Here is a 19,758-nt window from a genome sequence, read left to right on the forward strand (position 1 = left end):
CAGGAAATTCAAAGGAAGAATACCTCTCTGTCTTGGGGGATGTGCTCAGGGAGAGGACTCTGAAAGGGATGTCTAAGCTGAGACCTGCTGGGTGGAAGAAGAACAAGAGAAGTCACAGCAAAGTAACCTCTGCCCTTCAGAGTATGTTCCCCAAATTATCAACCGTTAGAAGGATCAGGAGTGCAGGAAGGGAGTGAGAGAATTTGTAAGACATGCGCCTCGAAAAAAAACGGCAGAGTTGAAGTGTGTCTGGCCTTGTAAGTCAGCGAGGAGTTGGATCTTCTCTTTGAGGATGGTGAGGCACTGAAGGGAGGACATGAGTCAGGCAGGTGCTTTGGGAAGCTTCCTTTGTCCCACAACAATGTGCTCGAAAGATGCTTGTGTAATAAAAGGCAGCACTTCAAGGTCTTTTGCACGCTTTCAGGCATCCACGTGGTCTGCGGAAGAGACCAGCCTGAGGCTGCGACCCACTGTTCAACGCTGGGGCCAGGTCATGCCTTCTCTTCTGTTTGATGCCACGTTTTCTTGCCAGTATTTCCACAAACTGCATGAACTCAGCCTCAGCCACAACCCTGTGTGTTGGTTTAACCTCCATCCCCTACTAAATCAAAAGAATGGTTAAAAACTAACTGCTGTCCTCTGGAACAACCTAGAAACTATTGTGTGTCTGAAACAAAGAAGCTGATAGATTTGTGGGGAAGGTTCTTAGGAAACAGCCAACCTGTGTGCTTTCTGTGTCAGAGAGTTGGAGAGGCAGAAAACAAAACCGAGAAGGGTACCTGGGAGGCCGTGCTCAGATCTGGGCAGAGATAAGCTTCCTGCGCCTCAGAGACTTCTGCCTCTGAAGTGCTTTGATTGGCAGGAAAACGAATGGGGAAGAAAAGGCAAAGGAACCAATTTCAGGTTTTTGCTTTGTGTGCGTGTAGTTTCAGTTCAGAGTTAGAACACTGAGAGTGAAAGTGCATCCTTTGAAACTGTAGAAGCTTACCAGGGGGAAAGAGAGGGACCAAGGCATATCTGACTTGGGAATGAGTCTGAGTGGCTGAAACAGTAGAGATGCTCCCAGAGAGAAGCAGGGCTGCCTGTTGATTGGTTTGAATCCTCCCGGGTGAAATACCAGTGATTTAACTTCAGCTCCGACCTAAGGGAGCCCTGGTGGAGGGGGCGTGGGACCAGGAGGCCCTGGGACGAACCAAGCCCCAGCTGCCCCCCGAGCTGCCCTTGCAGGGGATGAGTGCGGTGGGGAGATGGCCTTGACCGAGAGGGAGTGAGGCCAGGAGGCCACGGTAAACAGGAAGCCCTTACCCAAGACGCACACCGGGAAGAGGACTCAGAACGAGCCGAGCCCTCGCATCTCAAGGTTGGTGGTAACCTTCTAGACAAAGGCTGGATGTGGTCGAGCTCACACTTTCAAATTTAATACTGATCAGGGAGAGGGGGCTGTGGATCCAGAAGGATGACCAGCAGGGAAAGTGGGCAAGTTGCTGCAGGGAAGAGCTGCGACTGACTCCAGGATGATCATTTCCACGAGCATGTAAGTTTAACAGCAGGCGTAGTTTAGTAAAAGGGTGTCGCTCAGAGTCCTTTTTCTGTCTATTCCTGGGAAGGTCCGATAGTTTGGATCTTGAGAATAAGAAAACTGGGCCTTTTTACCAGTGTTAGGCTACCTGGCTTAACTTGGTCCCTTGCTAAGTCATGTCCAGCTCTTTGCCACCCTATGGACTGTAGCTCACCATGCTCATCTGTCCAGGGGCATCCTCCAGGCAAGAATACTGGGGTGGGTTGCCATTCCCTTGTCCAGGGGATCTTCCCCATTCAGGGATCAGACCCCAGTGTTCTGCTTTGCAGGCGGATTCTTTACCAACTGAGCCACCAGGGAAGCCCTCTGGCTTAATCTACCTGCCATCAACAAAGCCTAGGCAAGGATAACTTAGTCATAAAGGTTTGATTTCCAAGTGTAAATAACCCTAGGCAAGGACTGGTGAACTTCTTCTGCGAAGGGCTGGGGAGTTAACACTCTGGGCTCTGGAGGCCGCGTGGTGTCCGATGCAGCTCCTCATATGGCACGAAACAGCCGAACGGGCATGTCTAAGTTCCTGCTGAGCTGTCTCCAGAGATGGGACAGAGGGCTGGCTTGTTCTGGAGGATCCCAAAGCAAAGTCTCTGCCTTGAACGGAAGCACGTTTCCATGGCCCCTCAGAGGCAGCAGAACCTTTCCCAGGGGGAGGTCTGTGACTGGCCACCGGGCCCTGGTGGGAAAGATTCTCTTAAGGAGACTCGGTGAAGCAGGAGCCGACCCTGGACCCTGCTGCTCCCCCGATCGGCTGCGAGCAGGACCCACTGAGCAGCCAGGACCCCCAGCCACAGGCCCCGTCGGCTCTGCCTCTGAAAACCAGGGAGAGGACAGAGCACACCCGGTCCTGACCCTCCCGCCCCACTGCCTTGTTCTCAGGGCTTAGCCCAGGCTTTCTGTCTCACAGTCCTCGGGTCCTGGGCATGCGGGTTGTTGTCCAGGCTGGGGAGGAGGAGGTGGGAGTAGGGATGGGCTCCCGGACGCACCAAGACTCTCGGCAGGAGCCTGGGAGGGTGGACTTGGGGAACCGAGGAGAGAGCAGGATCCTCCCAGTCTTACTGGCACTTGGAAAAGCAGAACGCCTCACAGAGAGCAGAGCAGTGCAGCTGAGGAGGTGGAGGGGGTGGTCTGTGACGATGGCCAAAAGAGGGGCACCCAGCCCAGGACACCCAGCGGCCATCAGCCCTGTGCGATGAAGTCACACTTCTGTGGTTTGCGGAGATGCGGTCAACGGTAGAAAAGTCAAGGAATGTCTTGATTAATGCCATCCTCCAGAATGGGCTCTTTTACACAGACGGCTCTATTAGGAAAAATCTTTAAGCCCAAATCCCTTCATAAATCATACAAAAAAAAAAAAAAAAAAAAGGCTGCCTGCACAGCAAAAAATAGATCCTGTGCAGTTTCTGTTTGTCTTCAGCTAGATGTTGATCAATAGGGCACATCTTTAGCAAAGGTGTTGCAGCTGAACCTTATCTCCAGCCCCGTGTCTTTCTGAACCTTTAATTCACATCTGTGACCTCTAGGCCCCTTGAGTTTGGATGCTTCAGGTTGCAAGTGCCCTCTGCTCTCTTCACCTCTTAGTAAGTTGGCTGTGAATGCCTTGGGAATGAAGGGGTTACTACAAGTTGTTGTTAATGACACACCTTTCTCCGTCAGCCTCCTGCATTCCCCAGTCCTCACTCCCAGGGCGAGGAGATTCACTGAGGGTCTTTCTGTCTTTCTGATGTGAAGTGTAGATCATTTCCTTGATTCTTCTTGGGTCTACTCAGGCCCCACTTGGCTTCTCCACCTCCAGCCCCCAGATATGTCATAGTTCTCAGTAGAATGGCTCAGATCTGTCATGATATCCCGGTGGTGTGGGAGCCGATGCCCAAACTAGAACAGGTTTTTGTTAGGAGTGGGGAAAGGAAGATGGGTGATGCTCGGCTCTCTTTCTAAGAATTTAAAGCAGACCAGGTAACTCTGGCGTCTTAAGTGCCTCCAACAGCTTCCACTTGTTCCTAGAACCGTGTCAGAAGGTCTTCGAGGGCAAACAGCCTCATCCTGTCTTTCTGCACAGTTTGATCTCTTGTCATTTTCTGTCTCCGTCTCCCCTCAATGGCTCCAGCTGCAGTGATTTTTTACACTTCCTCCAGAGCTGGGATTCTTCGTGCCATCGACACATGTCCCAGGAATTGTGCTTGGTGCTGAAACAACAGTAGTAAAATAGCTGCCAAGTCCGAACTCCTCTCTGGATGTCGTTTAAGACGCTTTGGATCCAGACCCAACTTTATTTGTGTCCCTTCCCACCCCGCTAGGCTGTAGTCACATCATTTCCTGAAAATGCCGCATGTTATGCACCTTTATCTCCTCTTTCCATTTCTCTCTGTCTTTTGATATCATTCTCATTTTTCTTTGGCTGTGCTTGTGGAATCTTAGTTCCCCAACCAGGGATTGAACCTGGGCCCCATCGGTGAAAGCGTCCAGTGCTAACCACTGCACTACCAGGGAATTCCCCTCTCTTCCCATTTCTCTACTTGGAAAGTCTCATTCAGTTGGGAAAGCCCAGAAAGAGGTGCAACTTTCCTATGAAATCTTCCCCAAATCTGATAGGATGAATTTGTTCCTCTTTGAGATGTAAAACTGGATCAAACGACTTAAATAGAAATGATTTAGTTTTGTTATCATAAATTGCTCCTTGTATCTGTCTGGTGCGATGTGTTATGCGTGACTGGAAGGCAGAGACCATGCTTGTGTCTCCAGGACCTAATCAGGGCCCCTGAGACAGGGCTCAGTAAAATTTTTGTCAAATTGTTTCATCAAATTACTTACAAAACAAAGATGACAGTTGCCTCATCAGACTATGTCACAGAGCAGTTATAGGCACACATGACAGAGGGGAAATGTTTTGGAAAACAGAGTGCTCTGTAGACCTAAGGAAGCACCGTACGCTATTATATGGACACGTTAGAGTTTTGTTCTGACCGTTACTTTTTTTTTTTATAATTCTGTTTATTATGTTTGGCTGTGCTGGGTCTTCATTTCTGTGCCTGGACTTCTTCTAGTTGCGGCGAGCAGGGGCTCCTCTCTAGTTGCAGCGAGCAGGGGCTCCAGTCTAGTTGCGGTGGGCAGGCTGCTCACTGCAGTGGCTTCTCTGGTTGCAGATCACGGGCTCTGGGTGCTCAGGCTTCAGTAGCTGGGCTCCCAGCTCTAGAGCACAGGCTCAGTAGTGGTGGTGCATGGGCCTAGTTGCCGTGCCGCATGTGGGATCTTCCTAGACCAGGGATTGAACCTGTGTCTCCTGCATTGGCAGACGAATTCTTTACCCCTGAGCCACCAGGGAAACCCTATCATTACATTTCTGACATCACACTTGATTTCAAATTTCCTGAGAAAGTTCACACATTAGATACTGATGTGAAGGAGAAGATACGTACTGGCGAACTTTGGATGGAATCACGTAGGCTCAGAGTCAGCATCAGGCAAAGGTGCCTTTAATGGTTCCTGCTCCCCGTTTTCTCAATTTTGCCCACCTTTTATTTCGACCCTTTCATCAGGGGTCAGGTGCATGCTTTTTCATTGTCTCTTGTTACAGAGGCAATAATATATTTTCCTGCTGACATGGTAGTATGTTCCCAGCAAGTTCTCAGGAAATTGATTATTGTTTTACAAGAGAAGGAGGAGAGCAATGATGCACCTACTAGGATTATGTAAGACGAAAGCATCAGGAGAAATTGGGTGAAGGGTACACAGACCCTTTCTGTACTTTTTCTGCAAATTCCTGTGACTTTACAATTATTTCAAAATAACAAGTTAAGTTAAAAAAAGAACCGACAGTGGATTTGTATATGACCTGAGGCACAATCTGCAGAGCCTTCCGCAGTCCCTTAATTTACCCCCAAAGCAAATGCCTGAGGTCAACAGAGGCAGAGGTGACGGGTTGGCCACGACCCGAGAGCCGCTTGCGCTGGTGGAGTTCAGGCCGCTCACCGCGGCCGGCAGACTCTGCTCCCATCTCTTGTCCTCAGTGCAGGCTCCCCGGCCCTCCTTCCAGGGGAACACCACCAGCTTGTCCCCATCCACTGCCCTGCTTGGTTTTCCTTCATACACTCACCACCTCACTACACCGTGTACTTCCTTATTTTATTTTCTGTCTCCTCCCACTAGAAAGTAAGGTCCACGATGGCAAGGATTTTTTTTTTTTTTTTTTTTTATTCCTCCATGCTCATCACCTAGAGCAGAGCTGAGCACCAAGCACACACTCAGACCGTGTTTGTTTGATGAATGAATTTTTGTAGAAAACGAAAGCTTGAAAATATGCCATTTCTCCGAGAGAGAAGTAATTCAAATCTACCCATCCTTGTGCGAGAGTGAGCCTGACTTTGAAGCTCAGACCTTTTTTCCTGTGTTCACACTTCAGATAAAGAAGACGCTGCTGATAGGATCTGAGAGGAAGGAAGCAGTGTGTGGTGCCAGGGCTCTGCAGGTGACATTATAAATTGTCCTTCTAGAGACCGGCCTCCCCAACGGCTTCCAGAGATGGATTACCTCACTCTCCTCTTGGCAATTCTTTATGTGTACACAGGTAACGATAATGTCTTCATTTGAAGAATTTACTCCTTTTTCAAGTCTTATACTGTGACACGTTCAGAATTTATGATGCTCTGCGTTGGTTTAGATAACTTCTCACTTGTTCAGAAAAACTACAACTTGCAAATGCCAATAATCAGCAGTGGAAACCTTTTTAGGCTAAGGTAGAAACCGCCAACCTTTACCCTGATTCCAATTTATTTATAAATATTTATAACACTATCTTCCTAGGTCTAGAATAAGCTTCTGATATCTCTCTGGTGTTTCAGTCTCATTGAACTCACATGATGACGTGTCTTTCAGCACCATGTGAAGAGATTTTTTGGGACACGACTGTTAAACTTGCCAAGAATATGACCCTAGAATGTGTGTATCCATCAGCGGACACTTTAACCCAGATGGAGTGGTTCAAGATTAAGATGGAGAGAAAGACGGAGAGAGAGTCCATGGCCATCTTCAACCCTACGTTCCGTGGGATCATAAGAGAGGCCTACGCTGATAGGGTCTACTTCTCAAATCGCACCATGGCCTCTAACGACATGACCCTGTCCTTCCACAATGCCTCTGAGGCGGACGTGGGCTTCTATTCCTGCTTCCTGCACACTTTCCCACATGGAACCTGGGAGAAGGTGGTACGGGTGGTTCCATCAGGTAAGTGACGTTTTCATTTGCCTCTTCACCTGCCTCCGATGTTTGGTTCTACGGAGACCACGTAGAAGCTGTGAGACGCCTTATCCTATCTTTGTGTCATTGCCTAGTTGCACGTCCAGATTCTACATTGTTGAATCAATTCCATCTTTCTTAATGTGTATCATCTTGTGAATTCAAATGTCACGGGAGAAAGCTCAGGCTTTACCTTGTCTTGATGAGCACTTGAACCTCGATGAAGCTGGTGTGGACAGTGTTTGGGTTCGGGGCCAGTCACCCGCTGTGTGGTGGTCCCGTTTCCTTTTGCGAGACTCCAGGTGCTTCAGCCCTGCACGTTCAGTCCTTTCTGTAACAGCAAATCTGGCCGTATTCGTGCGTCCTGGGCAGGGTTCAAGCCCTGGCTCTGGTTTTCTCTTCACCCAAGTTTCACTAGGGAGGATGCTTTAGAAGTTGCAAGCTGTCATTTCAGGAAGAATCGAATGAGCTCTTTAAGTGTTTCCTGCCAGTGACTGTGGTTCAGGGCTTAGTGAGTGAGTGAGTGGGTCCTGCGAGGAATAGCCACATGGATGGGGTATTATATTTGGAAAAACTCGGTTTTAAAGCCTTTACTTCCTTTATAACCTTGTATTAGGTGCTCAGTCTCTCTGAATCGCAGGTTCCTAAACAGCAAATTGAATCAACAGCTCCATTCTCTTTGTTGAATGGTTTAGGGATCAGATATGTAAAGAACTTGGTCCTCGATAGCCGGGGAATCATTATTATCGGTATTATTATTGCCTGTGCTTTTACTTTTTTGGCTGTGCTGCATCTTCATGGCCGTGTGGGCTTTCTCTACTTGTGTGAGCAGGGGGTACTCTCTCGTTGCGAGGCGCCGGCTCCTCTTTGCGGTGGCTTCTCTTGTTGTGGCCCGTGGACCCGGGAGCACTGGCGCAGTCATTGCGACGCACAGGCTTGGTTGTCCTGTGGCACGCAGGTTCTTCCCAGACCAGGGCTCAAACCTGTGTCCCCTGCATCGGCAGGGGGATTCTTTACCGTTGGACCACCATTGTAGGCCTGTGCTTTTGGTACAAAATGACTAATGTTGACATTTTCAGATAGACTCGGGAAGGAAATAATTCAGGACTGTGTGTTTCCTGTCTGGTGTCTCTCAAGTTATATCCCAAACAGACATCCAGCAGAGCACATCGTATACCACCTGGTACAGTGCTTTCTTTTTAAGGAATCCATATGATAAAAGAACAATTTACAGTTGTATATAGGAATATCTAAGGGTCCAGAGGTGAGACAGACTTCCCTGTGTTAGTTTTCCCTTTCTCTTTAGGTGTAGCTAAGCTCAAGAACAATTCTGTGCATATGAATGAGCCTTACAGAGTGTCAATCAGCAAAATCTCTCCTTAAATACTCACTTATTAAAGACCCCATTTGTCACTCAAGCTCTCATTTGCTGGTAAAAGCTGTTAAAAGTTGTTGGCACATCTTGAGTGTCTCATCCATGCTGATGAGCGATGCAGGTGGAGCAGGGGACGGCAAGGGTCTTGAGGGTGAGCCCTTGGACACATGGCCTGAACCACCTGGGCCAGAGGCTGACGTGCCTCCCTACCCTGCCTCGTGCGGTGAGATTTTGTAGTTTGGGTTCCAAGTCAGGTATCCTGATCTCTGTCAAACAACAGTCAACTGAAAACAGGTGCACCTGAAACTGACCCAACACTGCAAACCAGCTGTACTCCAGTGAAATGAAAACATGAAAGTACTATGTCATGAAGCAGCAGCAAGGTGATATATTTTTCATGGGTGTATTTGAGATCTGTACAGATTTTTCTGCTTCTTTCAAGGTCTTGATTCAATAAGATTTATTAGCACTGTCTTCTTTATATGAAAAAAAAATGCTTTGTATAAAAGTTTGTGTTTTTCTTTCTCTAGAACTGACATTTCTATACTCAATTTTCTTAAAATAACCACTGTGAGTGAAAGGCTTTTCTTTAAAAAAAGAAAACAGTTAGAGCCCTGGTTACTAGGGCGGGGAGGTGGGAAGTTGGGGAGATATGTGTTGGTCAGAGTACAAAGCTGAAGTTATGTAGATGGAATCGCTCTAGAGACCCAACGTACAGCGTAAAGACCATAGTTAATATCATCATCTTGAACACTGGAGATTTGCTAAAAGAGTGGGTTTTGGGTGCTCTTCTCAACAACAGCAAATGTAACTGTGTGGAGAGAAGATGTGTAAATTAGCTTGACTGTAGCAATTATTCTACATATCATTTTGTGGTATAGGCCCTAAATATATACAATTTTTATTTGGAACAAAAACAAGTAGCTTGACCTCCTATGAAGGTTTAGGATACAGGGTAGCACTGAATTACTGTGAACTCAATTATGGTTGTCACCCCAAGGTAGGACTTTTAACATCATGTATGAATGACTTCAGCAATATTTTCCCATTTCTCTCATCCAGATTTACTTCTCCCTGTTGTTATTTTGAGGAAGAGGGAGATCTCTGCCGTATGGGACTTTTTCAGAGACTGTGGTGAGATTGTCAGTCAGTCATCAGTCGGAGAAAGGCCAGCTCTCCTTGTTGCTGGAATTCTGATGATGGTATTCTTAAACATATTTTGCTGTTGTTTTTGATCGTTTATATTTTTAAAGGATGGATTGCATTAACCAGCCAGTGAGAGTATTTCATTCACTTTTGAGATTTGGAGGGTTTCATTTTTTCTTTTAAGCTAAGAATGATAGTGAATTTATGAAATACAGTAGCTGTATTTCAAAATTAACCTTAAATATGCTTAAATTCTTCCATGCGTGCTTTATTTTTAGGACTGATTTATTCATTTATTTTTGCTGTGCTGGTCTTCCTTGCCACGCGCGGCCTTTCTCTAGTTGCGGCGGGCAGGGGCTACTCTCTAGTTGCAGTGCGTGGCTTCTCATCGCAGTGGCTTCTCTTGTTGTGGAGCGCTGGTGGCGGGCGTGCAGGCTTCAGTCATTGCCCCATGGCGCGTGGAATCTTCCCTCACCTGGGATCGAACCTGTGTCCTCTACCTTGGCAGGGGGACTCTTAACCAGGGGACCACCAGGGAAGTCCCACGTGTGCTTTTAGTAACAACATGTCAGGGTCTACAAACATCACCTGTTTGTATAACAGAGGGGTAGTTGATCTATTTAACAGTGAAAGATTGAACTCGGAATCCAGAGATCTTCATCTGTACAACAGATTGTACGATCTTCAAAAAGATGAAAGAATTGAGCCACATGCGCTCTAAATATACAGATTTCTCCTCTTTACTGAAAGTTGACAGTGTGTGAGGAGCTCAGTCAACCTTCCCGAGGTCTTGTCGCTTAACCCCCTTTCTTCCCCCTTGGACGTAGACGTAACTTTGATTTGTGGGTGAGGACGCCGAAGGGAAGTGAGGTCTAGTGATCTGCCCAAGTTCTCAGGCTTTGTGTCCACTGGATCAAGTTGCAAGTAGAGGACAGGAAGTGCTGGCTCAGGGGACATGTGAGCAGGCGGGGGCTGAGGGGACACCCATCATTGCCGGTCCCTGTGGTCCCTCTCCTTGAGTTTTCAGCGCAGAGTTGAAGAGCATATTGAACATCTCATTCTGGATAAATGATATTGTTAGTGCAAAATTACGTGAAAACGTGTGTTCCCTTCAGAGCGGGCATTTCTTAATCAGTAACTGATTTAGAGCATTTAATGGCAAGAATGGATACACTTATTTCAGTGCCTCATGGAAAACTATACTGAGGCATCTCGAGAGGGGACAGTTCAAAGGCAGCCCTTTCACGGAAGAATTTGTGGAGGAAGTGGGGTTGCGGAGAAAATGACTATGTAACCCACGTGTCTCTGGCCTCACTAGTCAGTTAGGGTGAATGTAGTTACATTGATGGAAATGTCCCCCCAGATGTGTGATGCACCCCAAATACTCCACCAGCTAACTCTGACTAGGTTAGCTAGCTGTAACTCACGCCAGGTGTGCATGAGGTAGATACTTATCCTCTGGTTTAATGCTCATGGAACAAGGTGGGGGGCGGAGGTAACGTGTTCCCGTTAAGTGTGTGCTGTCGCTCAGTCACGTCTGACTCTTGGCTACCCCACAGACTATAGCCCACCAAGCTCCTTGGTCCATGGGATTTTCCAGGCAAGAATACTGGAGTGGGTTGCCATTTCCCTTCCAGGGGATCTTCCCAACCCGGAGATTGAACTCACATCTCCTGCATGGGGAGGTAGGTTCTTTACCCCTGTGCCACCCGGGAAGTCCAAATACAGCTGAGGAAACCGAAGGGTCCTTAGCCAATTCAAGGTTGCCAAGTTGCAACACCAGGGTGAGACCAGGTGGTATTTTCAAAGAGGCAGAAATGAGAGGAAGGAGAGCGGATGCCAGCAGAGTGGATGTGAACAAGGAGGCTCAGGAGGAACAGGTCCAACTGGACCTGGAGGACTTGGAAGGATCTTTTTAAAAATTGAGATATGATTGCTGTACAGTATGATATAAGCTGGGCTCCCCTGGTGGCTCAGATGGTAAAGAATCTGCCTGCAACCCTGGAGACCTGGGTTCAACCCCTGAGTTGGGAAGATCCCCTGGAGAAGGGAATGGCAACCCACTCCAGTATTCTTGCCTGGTGAATCCCATGGACAGAGGAGCCTCTGGGTCCATGGGATCACAAAGAGTCAGACACGACTGAGGGACTAACACACACACGTACATACGATATAAATAACAGGTGTACAATGTAGTGATTTGCAGTTTTTAAAAGTTATACCTCATTTATGGTCATTAAAAAATATTGGCAATATTCCTCTGGTGACTCAGATGGTAAAGAATCTGCCTGCAATCCAGGAGACCCAGTTCAATCCCTGGGTCAGGAAGATCCTCTGGAGAAGGGAATGTTCACCTGCTCCAGTATTCTTGCCTGGAAAATTCCATGGACAGAGGAGCCTGGCAGGCTACCGTCCATGAGGTTGCAAAGAGTCGAACACGACTGAATGACTAACACTCCCTGTGTTGTACAATATATCCTTGTAGCTTATTTAATACATAATACATTTTTACAAGGGATTTTTTAGCATAGCCTGGGGGAGGGAAAGAGAGAAAATGGAGGGGAAAAAAGCGGGGGTGCTGATGGCCAGGAGAAAGGCGTGGGGAAGTGTGATTCAGGCAGACAGAGACTAGATGGTGTGACTGGATGGCAGAGCTCCAGGTCTCACCCGAGCTTCCTGCAGGGCCCCTCACGCCTGAGAGGCAGCCTCGAGGTCACAGAAGGAACTGTGATGGTGGGACCCTCTGCGCTCACAGCGGAGGTTCTCTGTGGGCCCAGTAAGGTTTTATACAGTAGATTCCATGTGTAAAAAAGAAGCCAAAGCCCACGGAGCAGCAGAAAGTCAGAGAAGAGCCTGGAAAGACTGGACAGCCCAATGTCGCTGTGCCTGATGGAGTTTGAACTTGACTCTGCAGTGTAGACCGTGGGGAATCTCTGAATGTTTTCAGAGGGAGACACATAATAACCCAGTTTTTTTCCTCACCACCTAGGTTAAACTCATTGCAGCCTTATAGAAGGGGAAGAGTTGAAGGGCGGGTGGACAAATATTAATAGTATTTTATGAGTTGGAACGCTTATCCACTGGTGGCAGGAGTGCAAGTTGGCGGATCTATTGTATTAATGATGATGGTAATACTCAGGGCTGTTCAGAGAAACAGAGTCAATACAGTGTGTCTGTGTATAGAAAGATTAATCGTGAGGAGCTAGCTCATGTGATTTTGGATAGTGCAGGGCGGGCCAGCAGATGGAGACCCAGGAGGATCCAGTGATGGTGCAGATGCCGTCGGAAAGCAGCCAGCTGAGGGTGGGAGGGGGGCGGTCTTTTTCTTGTATTCAGACTTTCAAGTGATTGAATGAGGCCCACACACATCAGGGAGACCAATCTTCTTGTTCAGCAGTCACCAATTTAAGTGTTAATCTTAACCAGAACGGACTCGTTGGAAAAGACCCTGATGCTGGGAAAGATTGAGGGGCAAAGCAGAAGAGGGCAACAGAGGATGAGATGATTGGATGGCATCACTGATTCAATGGGCATAAACTTGGGCAAACTCCAGGAGATGGTGAGGGACAGGGAGGCCTGGAGTGCTGCAGTCCATGGGGTCACCAAGAGTTGGACATGACTTGGCAACTGAACAACAACAACTTAACCAAAACCACTCTCCACCAAATTAATACCCTAAGTTAGCCACCACATCTATTTGGAAAATGATACTGCTTTAGTTAAAGAACCCGATTCCTAAGACCTAGTCATTCCACCCCCTTGTGTATTCTGGGGATTGCCCACATGTAGGAGACATGCCTGAGAAAGATTGGGCAGCAGGTCGCTGTGACAGCCTATGAATGAATGGCTGATCACGGCGCTCCCCGACCAGGATGAATCTGGGGAACGTCATGTGAAAGGAAAAAAGTAAGGGTTTCTGGAGAACACACAGGGTACGATTCCTTTCCTTTATAGTTTAGAAACATGCGGAACTAACGAATGTGTCCCTTAGAGATGCACACATATGCTGAGACTGAGGAAAGCAGGTTCCGAAGCACAGGCTGGAAGGAGATGAGTCAGGAAGAGATACAAGGGTCTCCAGTGTTCCCAGTCAGGTGTTTTTCTTATCCAGGAGCTTTGTTTCCCATCTGTCTTAAAAATGTTTTATGAAATTCATCTCAAATCTATTGAATTTCTAATAATAAAAAAAAAAAAACAGTGAAGAAGAATGCACTTGCGATTTTGAGCAGTTCACAGATAATTATCTAAGTTAAGGGTGAAATCTTCATTCCGATTTGGCCTGGAGGTCCAGAAGAGGGAAAACAGTCCAAATTTTTATGATCCAAGGGCTGAAAAATGATGGTTTCATTTAAAAAGATGGGAACTTAGGAGACTGGCTTGTTTTGGAAGAGAGGAAGTAAGTGCAAATGGTTTCAAATACATTGAGTTGAAAAGTAGCCTTTGGCCAGCTAATGGGTTGAGATTATGGAACAGAAAACCAAAAGAAAGTTGAGGACTGAAGACGTTTGGATGATCAGCCAGCACATGTGAAGACGATGGCTAACCAATCAAGTTCTTGTGAGTGGCACGGAAGCTGAGACCATAGCACCAGAGGATGGTCACACTGAAGCTGGTGGGGAGCATTCGTGTTAAAGAGTGGAGAGGGCGTGGGGTGGGGAGGGGGGTAGTGGGGAAGACTCGAGAGCAGGACGGGGGGCTCTTGGTTTGGAAGCTGATGTGTTCACAGGCGAGGTGCTCTGTGTTGCTGTATCACGTAGGTTTCTCGCTCTGTGATCTTCTACACTCCACTCCACTCCTCCCATCTCAACTCGGACAGTGAGGATGTTCCTCACTGTCTCCTTTTTGGTTTTGTGCTTTCCTGGGTGGGATGAGGCTCCCTGTATGTCGTCCATGCTTGGCCTTAGGTGGGTCTTATCGCTACTCCCATCAATGTCAATATTTGCTCTTGTCTTGCCAGTTGGTTTTTCTAAAGTTGGGGTATCTCAGGATTTAAATTTTATTTAAAGCTGGGAATGGGCAAGTGGCCCAGATCTGGCAGGTAGACCTGGCTGGCTGATTTGTGGGACCGACGTCACTCATCCACTAATTCACTCGTCAAGGCTTTACTGAGAGCCTGCTCTATTCAAGATAATGTCTGTGCTTGGGAAACCAGAGCGACATGATCTTAGCTCTAAACCGTACACAGAGTATTAGGAGAGATAGAAGTTGTATATCGCAAATTATAATTTAAAGCCAAGAGTAAATGCTATTTACTTTCAACTGGGAAATTCAGAATAGATTTCCTGGAAATGGGGAATTTGAAGTTTACCCTGATGGAGATATATCTGAATATTTGGATACGGAGATGGGTGGAGTAGCATTCAGGCGAATCGCTTCAAATATTATTCAAAAAATAGATAACTTTGGCTCTGCTTTAACCAACTGTGTAAGACAGCACCTAGGCGTGGTGCTCAGACGGTAAAGAATCTGCTTGCCATGCGGGAGACGCGGGTTCAATCCCTGGGTTGGGAAGATGCAGTTTATTCTGGTTTACAATTCATGGCTTGGTTTATTTCAACGTGTTGTTGGCTCAACGCTTCAAGAGGCATAGGAATCCAGATGTATTTGGTAATTATATTTTACAATCTATCTTAAGATATTTTCATACTCATTTCAGCTTGTGTGTTATCTATCCCAAATTCAGAAGAAAGGAAGAAAACAGAGAAACTGACACTACCTTATATATTAGTGACAAGAGATGGAAGAGGAGACTTAGTCTAAAAGGCTTCTTTGTCTATCGGTGGTAATTCCAGACGGGACTAAGTGGCCATGGGAAAGAGTCTTTCTTACTCTCCTATTACAAGTGTCACCAGGACACACCAGCATGTCTCATCCCTGCTGGATTCTTTCAGTTTTGCCCATGAGATGCATCGCTCTTGCTTTGAAGTTGGTTGGTTTTCTTTTTTTTTTTAAGTGAGGTAGAAACAAAAGAAAAAAATTCTGTAATATTTACTATTTAAAGAATTAACAAATAAGTACTAATAGATAACAATACATGATATTAATAAATACCAGGCTCTCTTAAGGTCCATTCTTACAAGCTCAGAAGTAAGTCATGAACGTTTCCCCATCTATACAACTGTGTGTTGTACACATATATGAGAAGAAAAAGGGGTTCCCTAAAATGTTACATTTCAGTAGCTTTTCATTTAAGGAAGCGAAAAAGATATTAAACAGTGTCAATAAGAAATAGTCAACTGAGGAAAACAGAAATATTTTAAAGGCTGAGAAATCTCGCTCCTTAATGAAATAAAATAGCAGATAGAGGAGGCAGACGACAAAGAGCATCTTAGGATGTATGGAAAGCGAGTTGATGGTCACTGCACTTCTCAAGGGTGAAAGTAATGGGAGCCTGAAAAGTGGAACAGTCGCTAATATGCGCGGGCCACGGTAGCTTCTGTTGATTGGCTCTCCGGTTGCTAAACCGAGAGAGGATGCTTGAGGGTACACATCACCATGAGATTCAGCTGTGGGGCTTCCGGGTAGAGCTCTGTAATCAAAAATCAAAAAGGGAGACATAAAAAACGACTCTGAAACAAGGCAATACTGGATTTGTATACAAAATTAAACTCAACAGTGGAGTGGCTGGTGAAGTTCAGTTTTGTTCTTGTCCAGTCACTCAGTCGTGTCCGACTCTGTGAGACCCCATGGACAGCAGCACACCAGGCCTCCCTGTCCTTCACCATCACCATCTCCCGGAGTTTGCTCACACTCACGTCCATTGAGAGCCATCCCGTCCTCTGCCTCGGTTTTAATGAGAGTAGTTTTTTCTGTTCATCCATCCCAGGGCATAGACCTCTCTCCCGGGTGTTGCCTGCGAGCCCTGTGAGGTCACTCAGCCCCTCCCACTCCAACGGGCATCTGCGTCCCAGGAGGGGATGGTCACTGCAGGCCTGTGGGAAGATGCACCCAGGCCGTCCAGAGCAGGGGAGGCCACACTGGCCGCGCTCTTTGTGCGAGCGCGGCCGTTTCTGCTGACCTCACAAGCCCTCCCCTTCCTTGAGCAGCTGCTCTCCGTTCCCGGGGTGGGGTGGCTTTGGCCCGACAGCCGGAAGGTGCGCTCCCGCCGAGGCTGGACCGCCGGCTGGCCCGCGGGCCTCGGAAATCACCTTAGTTCCACGCAGACACACAGCTCTCGGGTTTCCCTCCTCCAGCTCACACCTCTTTTGTCGCTCATGACCACAACCCTTCTCCTCTCCCCAGCGCTTAGGCGGCTGCCAACCGCAGCCTCTGGAACACGCTTCCTCTGCAGAGTGGGTGCTGCTGGCCTGTGGGTGTGAGTGCGGGGGGGGACTGTGGCTTCAAGTGTGAGTAAGAGCCCCCCACCCACTACTCCCGGGTTAACTGGAACCCCTTCAGCCCACACACGCCGAAACCTTCCCCTGCACCATCTCAGCTTCTAGAGTCTTTAAAAAAAAGTCCTCCCATCAAAGGGTGAGGAGGTGTGTTCACTGCAGCTTTGCTCAGAAGCTTCTCATAGGATTAGAGGTGGTGTCAGGGACTTTCAAAGAGACCTTACCGGGACAGGCATCCTGACAGATCGCAGTTCTGAGTATAAAGTGATACTTTGGCATTTTATTAGATAAAAATGCTGGATTTGGGATGTTAAAAAGCAGAGAAAGGAAAATAAATAACTGAAGCAAGGGGAAAGGTCAAGCTCTCACGGCCAGAGGCTTGGGGCTCCGCAACCCACTGTCTCTTTGAGCCAATGCTGGGAGGGCAGCTGGTTTAGCTTAGACGGAAAAATCGCTTGGTCTCTAAGCTCTGCCTTTGGTTCCTGGCTTTTGTTCTCCTTTAGTTTTTAGAGGGAGGGGAGGATGGCTCTTCTGTTCCTTCAGGCACGTTTCTGGAGACAGTTAAGATTTTGAAACAGTTAAGAATTTTAAGTTTATCAAGTCCATCCTTCAGGGATCAATGCGAAATTATTCCCCCAGGCACCATCTCTTCTCCTTACTCCACAACAGTTTTAATTAAATAACGTAGCTGATGGGGCTTCTGCTACTTCCCTGGAGAGATTATTCACTACCCAATAAATCTCAATGTGAGAAATTTTTCCCTGACTTCAGCTATTTAACCCACTTACATTAAAAAAAAAAGTCTTCATAATCTGCCTAGAGAGAAAGACCTGTGTTCCATAGAAGATTGATAGAGAAAGCTTTCTAAGGATGGAGATATTAGATGCAGAATTCACATTTAATAACTCTGTGAATGACCACATGCGTCATACCTGCTGGGCTTAGTGGGGCCAGTGAGGATGATGTCTGGGCATGAATTCTGTGAGTGTTTATGTGCACCGTTTAACTACCAGAATACTTAAGGAACTTAACAGTCTCATTTCAGCAAATTACCTCTTAAGACTATATTTGTCCCATATCTTGCCAGGCTACATGAAATCCTGTGTGCTATTAATACCAACACTGACATTTCCAGAATAGTGTACCAAAGGGGCATGCCTGTGTACAGGATAATTTCCTTCTTGACATAGAAAGACCCCAAGACTTCAGAAAAGTTTTGATTATCCACCTAATCCATTCCACTAATGGGGAGAGTACATTTATTTCTCTTTACAAACTGGACACTACAATTGAAAGTGGATGCACCTACCATTTTACATCTGAGAAGCAGCCAGGGATTCCATCCTTGTCTCTGAGGCAAAACTGAGTGACATTCGCATATGTCCCCAAATGAGATTATTTTGTGTCCCATTAGCTTGTGACACCACAATTTTCAAGTTATGTCCCTGCTATCTTTTAAGAAACATAGTTGCTCATTTAAATAAGTAGAAAGCATATTTATTTAACATAGGACTTGCTACTTCTTCCTCCCATTTTCCTGAAATCCTGCAAGTGTTTCCAGAAAGAATGAATATTTAATAAGATGGAAACATTTATAATCACTGGTATTGTGTTTCTTTAAGCTGGCACAGTGTTTGAATTTTGATTCTTAACACAGTCCTGACTATTATGTTTTCAGTGAAAGTAGTACAACTGAACCAGAGGGCTAGTTATTATACCTTATTGTTCGAATGACACTTTGAGATGTTCTTCTTTTATTGGATGAATGTTGATAACAGTAATGTAAAGCATTGTAAGTCCTCTCTGAAGATATTGAATAGACATTTACAGTTTTCTGTGATGAGAAGGAGAAACAAGTAAGAAGGTCATTATTTTCCAGAAGTTTATAATCTAAGACGGGGAAGTAGGTCCTATACATTATGTAAACACATGGACCAGGTAACCTTGATGTCCGGTGGAAGTTGATGAGTAGTGGAGAACAACACGTGGGGACTAGCTTACAGTTTGGGGGACCTTGAAAGATGTCTGCACCAACTGGGAATCTAGGTATGATTCCAGGAAAAAATGCATCATGGGAAGAATCCCATAAACGGGAAACACTCTTTGCATTTGGGGCAAATGAAGAATACATTCAATCGCAGGCGTGGAGGAAGGGCAGTGGTGGAAGGCGTAGCTTTGAACTTCTTCAGTGTTTAATAAAGTTTCCAAACTGTGGAAGTGGCACTTCAGTCACGATTGCAGCCGTTATTTGGGACCATTACTGCGGCAGGTACTTGTGGGCTCACTTAGAGGCAGGGCGGGGAGAAGAAAGATAGGAGATTAGGAAACAAGGGGAGAGAGTGTGCATGGCCCACCAGCGCAGTCTTCATGGAGTCTCTGTTTACCTCCCTAAGTCACAACCAGATACAGCTTTCTCCTCCTCAGGTGCCTGCTTCCTGCCCCCCTCCAGCTTTCCTTCAGTATATAGTTATGGAATGTTGGCTGTGTGCAGTTTGGGGGTACACAGAAATGTCCCAGTCTATGATCTCCAGCTCAGGGATTATTTGTAATACCATTCAATATACAGAAGAGGTGCTGGTAGTGACAGGGTGGTGGGGATAGCAGTATTTGTGTGTGTGTGTTGTGTGTTGGAAGAATGGTTGTTGGCAGGGATGGGGGTCATTTAGGAAGCCTCAGAGAACAAAAGATGCTTGAGCTTACTCATAGAAGGAGGTTAGAAACCTCTTAGGTTGGAGGATGATCGAGCTGTTTTCAGAGCAGCCCTCCTGCTAGAGGGAGCTCATGCTAATAATCGTTGTTGTTCAGTCGCTCAGTCATGTCCGATTCTTTGCGACCACATGGACTGCAGCATGCCAGGCTTCCCTGTCCTTCACTATCTCCTGGAGCTTGCTCAAACTAATGTCCATCGAGTCAGTGATGCCATCTAGCCATCTCATCCTCTGTCGCCCCCTTCTCCTGCCCTCAATCCTTCCCAGCATCAGGGTCTTTTCTAATGAGTCAGGCTCTTCGCATCAGATGGGCAAAGCACCGGAGCTTCAGCTTCAGCATCAGTCCTTCCAGTGAATAGTCAGGGTTGATTTCCTTTAGGATGGACTGCT

The 19,758-nt window shown here is 46.7% G+C and overlaps 1 protein-coding gene and 1 long non-coding RNA gene across 9 annotated transcripts in view; one reads left to right on the forward strand and one right to left on the reverse strand.

Annotated features, from left to right (window-relative positions):
• The window catches only part of CD226 (CD226 molecule), a 108,037-nt gene that overhangs the window by 7,222 nt on the left and 81,057 nt on the right, over positions 1-19,758 (forward strand). For 2 of the 8 annotated variants that reach the window (XM_081562681.1, XM_081562675.1), the window contains exons 1-3: positions 915-1,534; positions 5,973-6,137; positions 6,446-6,793. In XM_081562681.1, the coding sequence (XP_081418807.1) occupies positions 6,092-6,137; positions 6,446-6,793 (394 nt within the window). In that variant the 5' untranslated portion in view covers positions 915-1,534; positions 5,973-6,091. Of the gene's footprint in view, positions 1-914; positions 1,535-4,432; positions 5,041-5,972; positions 6,138-6,445; positions 6,794-19,758 lie in introns of those variants that run through there. The other 6 variants (XM_081562682.1, XM_081562676.1, XM_081562683.1 and 3 more) reach the window with 4 other exon arrangements.
• Positions 14,813-16,637, reverse strand: LOC145534665 (uncharacterized). The gene is made up of 2 exons (XR_014074856.1): positions 16,082-16,637; positions 14,813-15,855 (listed from the first exon to the last, which is right to left on the reverse strand). It is a non-coding gene; the product is annotated as an uncharacterized LOC145534665 (long non-coding RNA).

This window comes from Giraffa tippelskirchi, chromosome 14 (genome assembly GCF_054371585.1).
Source record: "Giraffa tippelskirchi isolate mGirTip1 chromosome 14, T2T-mGirTip1v1.2.pri, whole genome shotgun sequence".
NCBI classification, from domain to species: domain Eukaryota; kingdom Metazoa; phylum Chordata; class Mammalia; order Artiodactyla; family Giraffidae; genus Giraffa; species Giraffa tippelskirchi.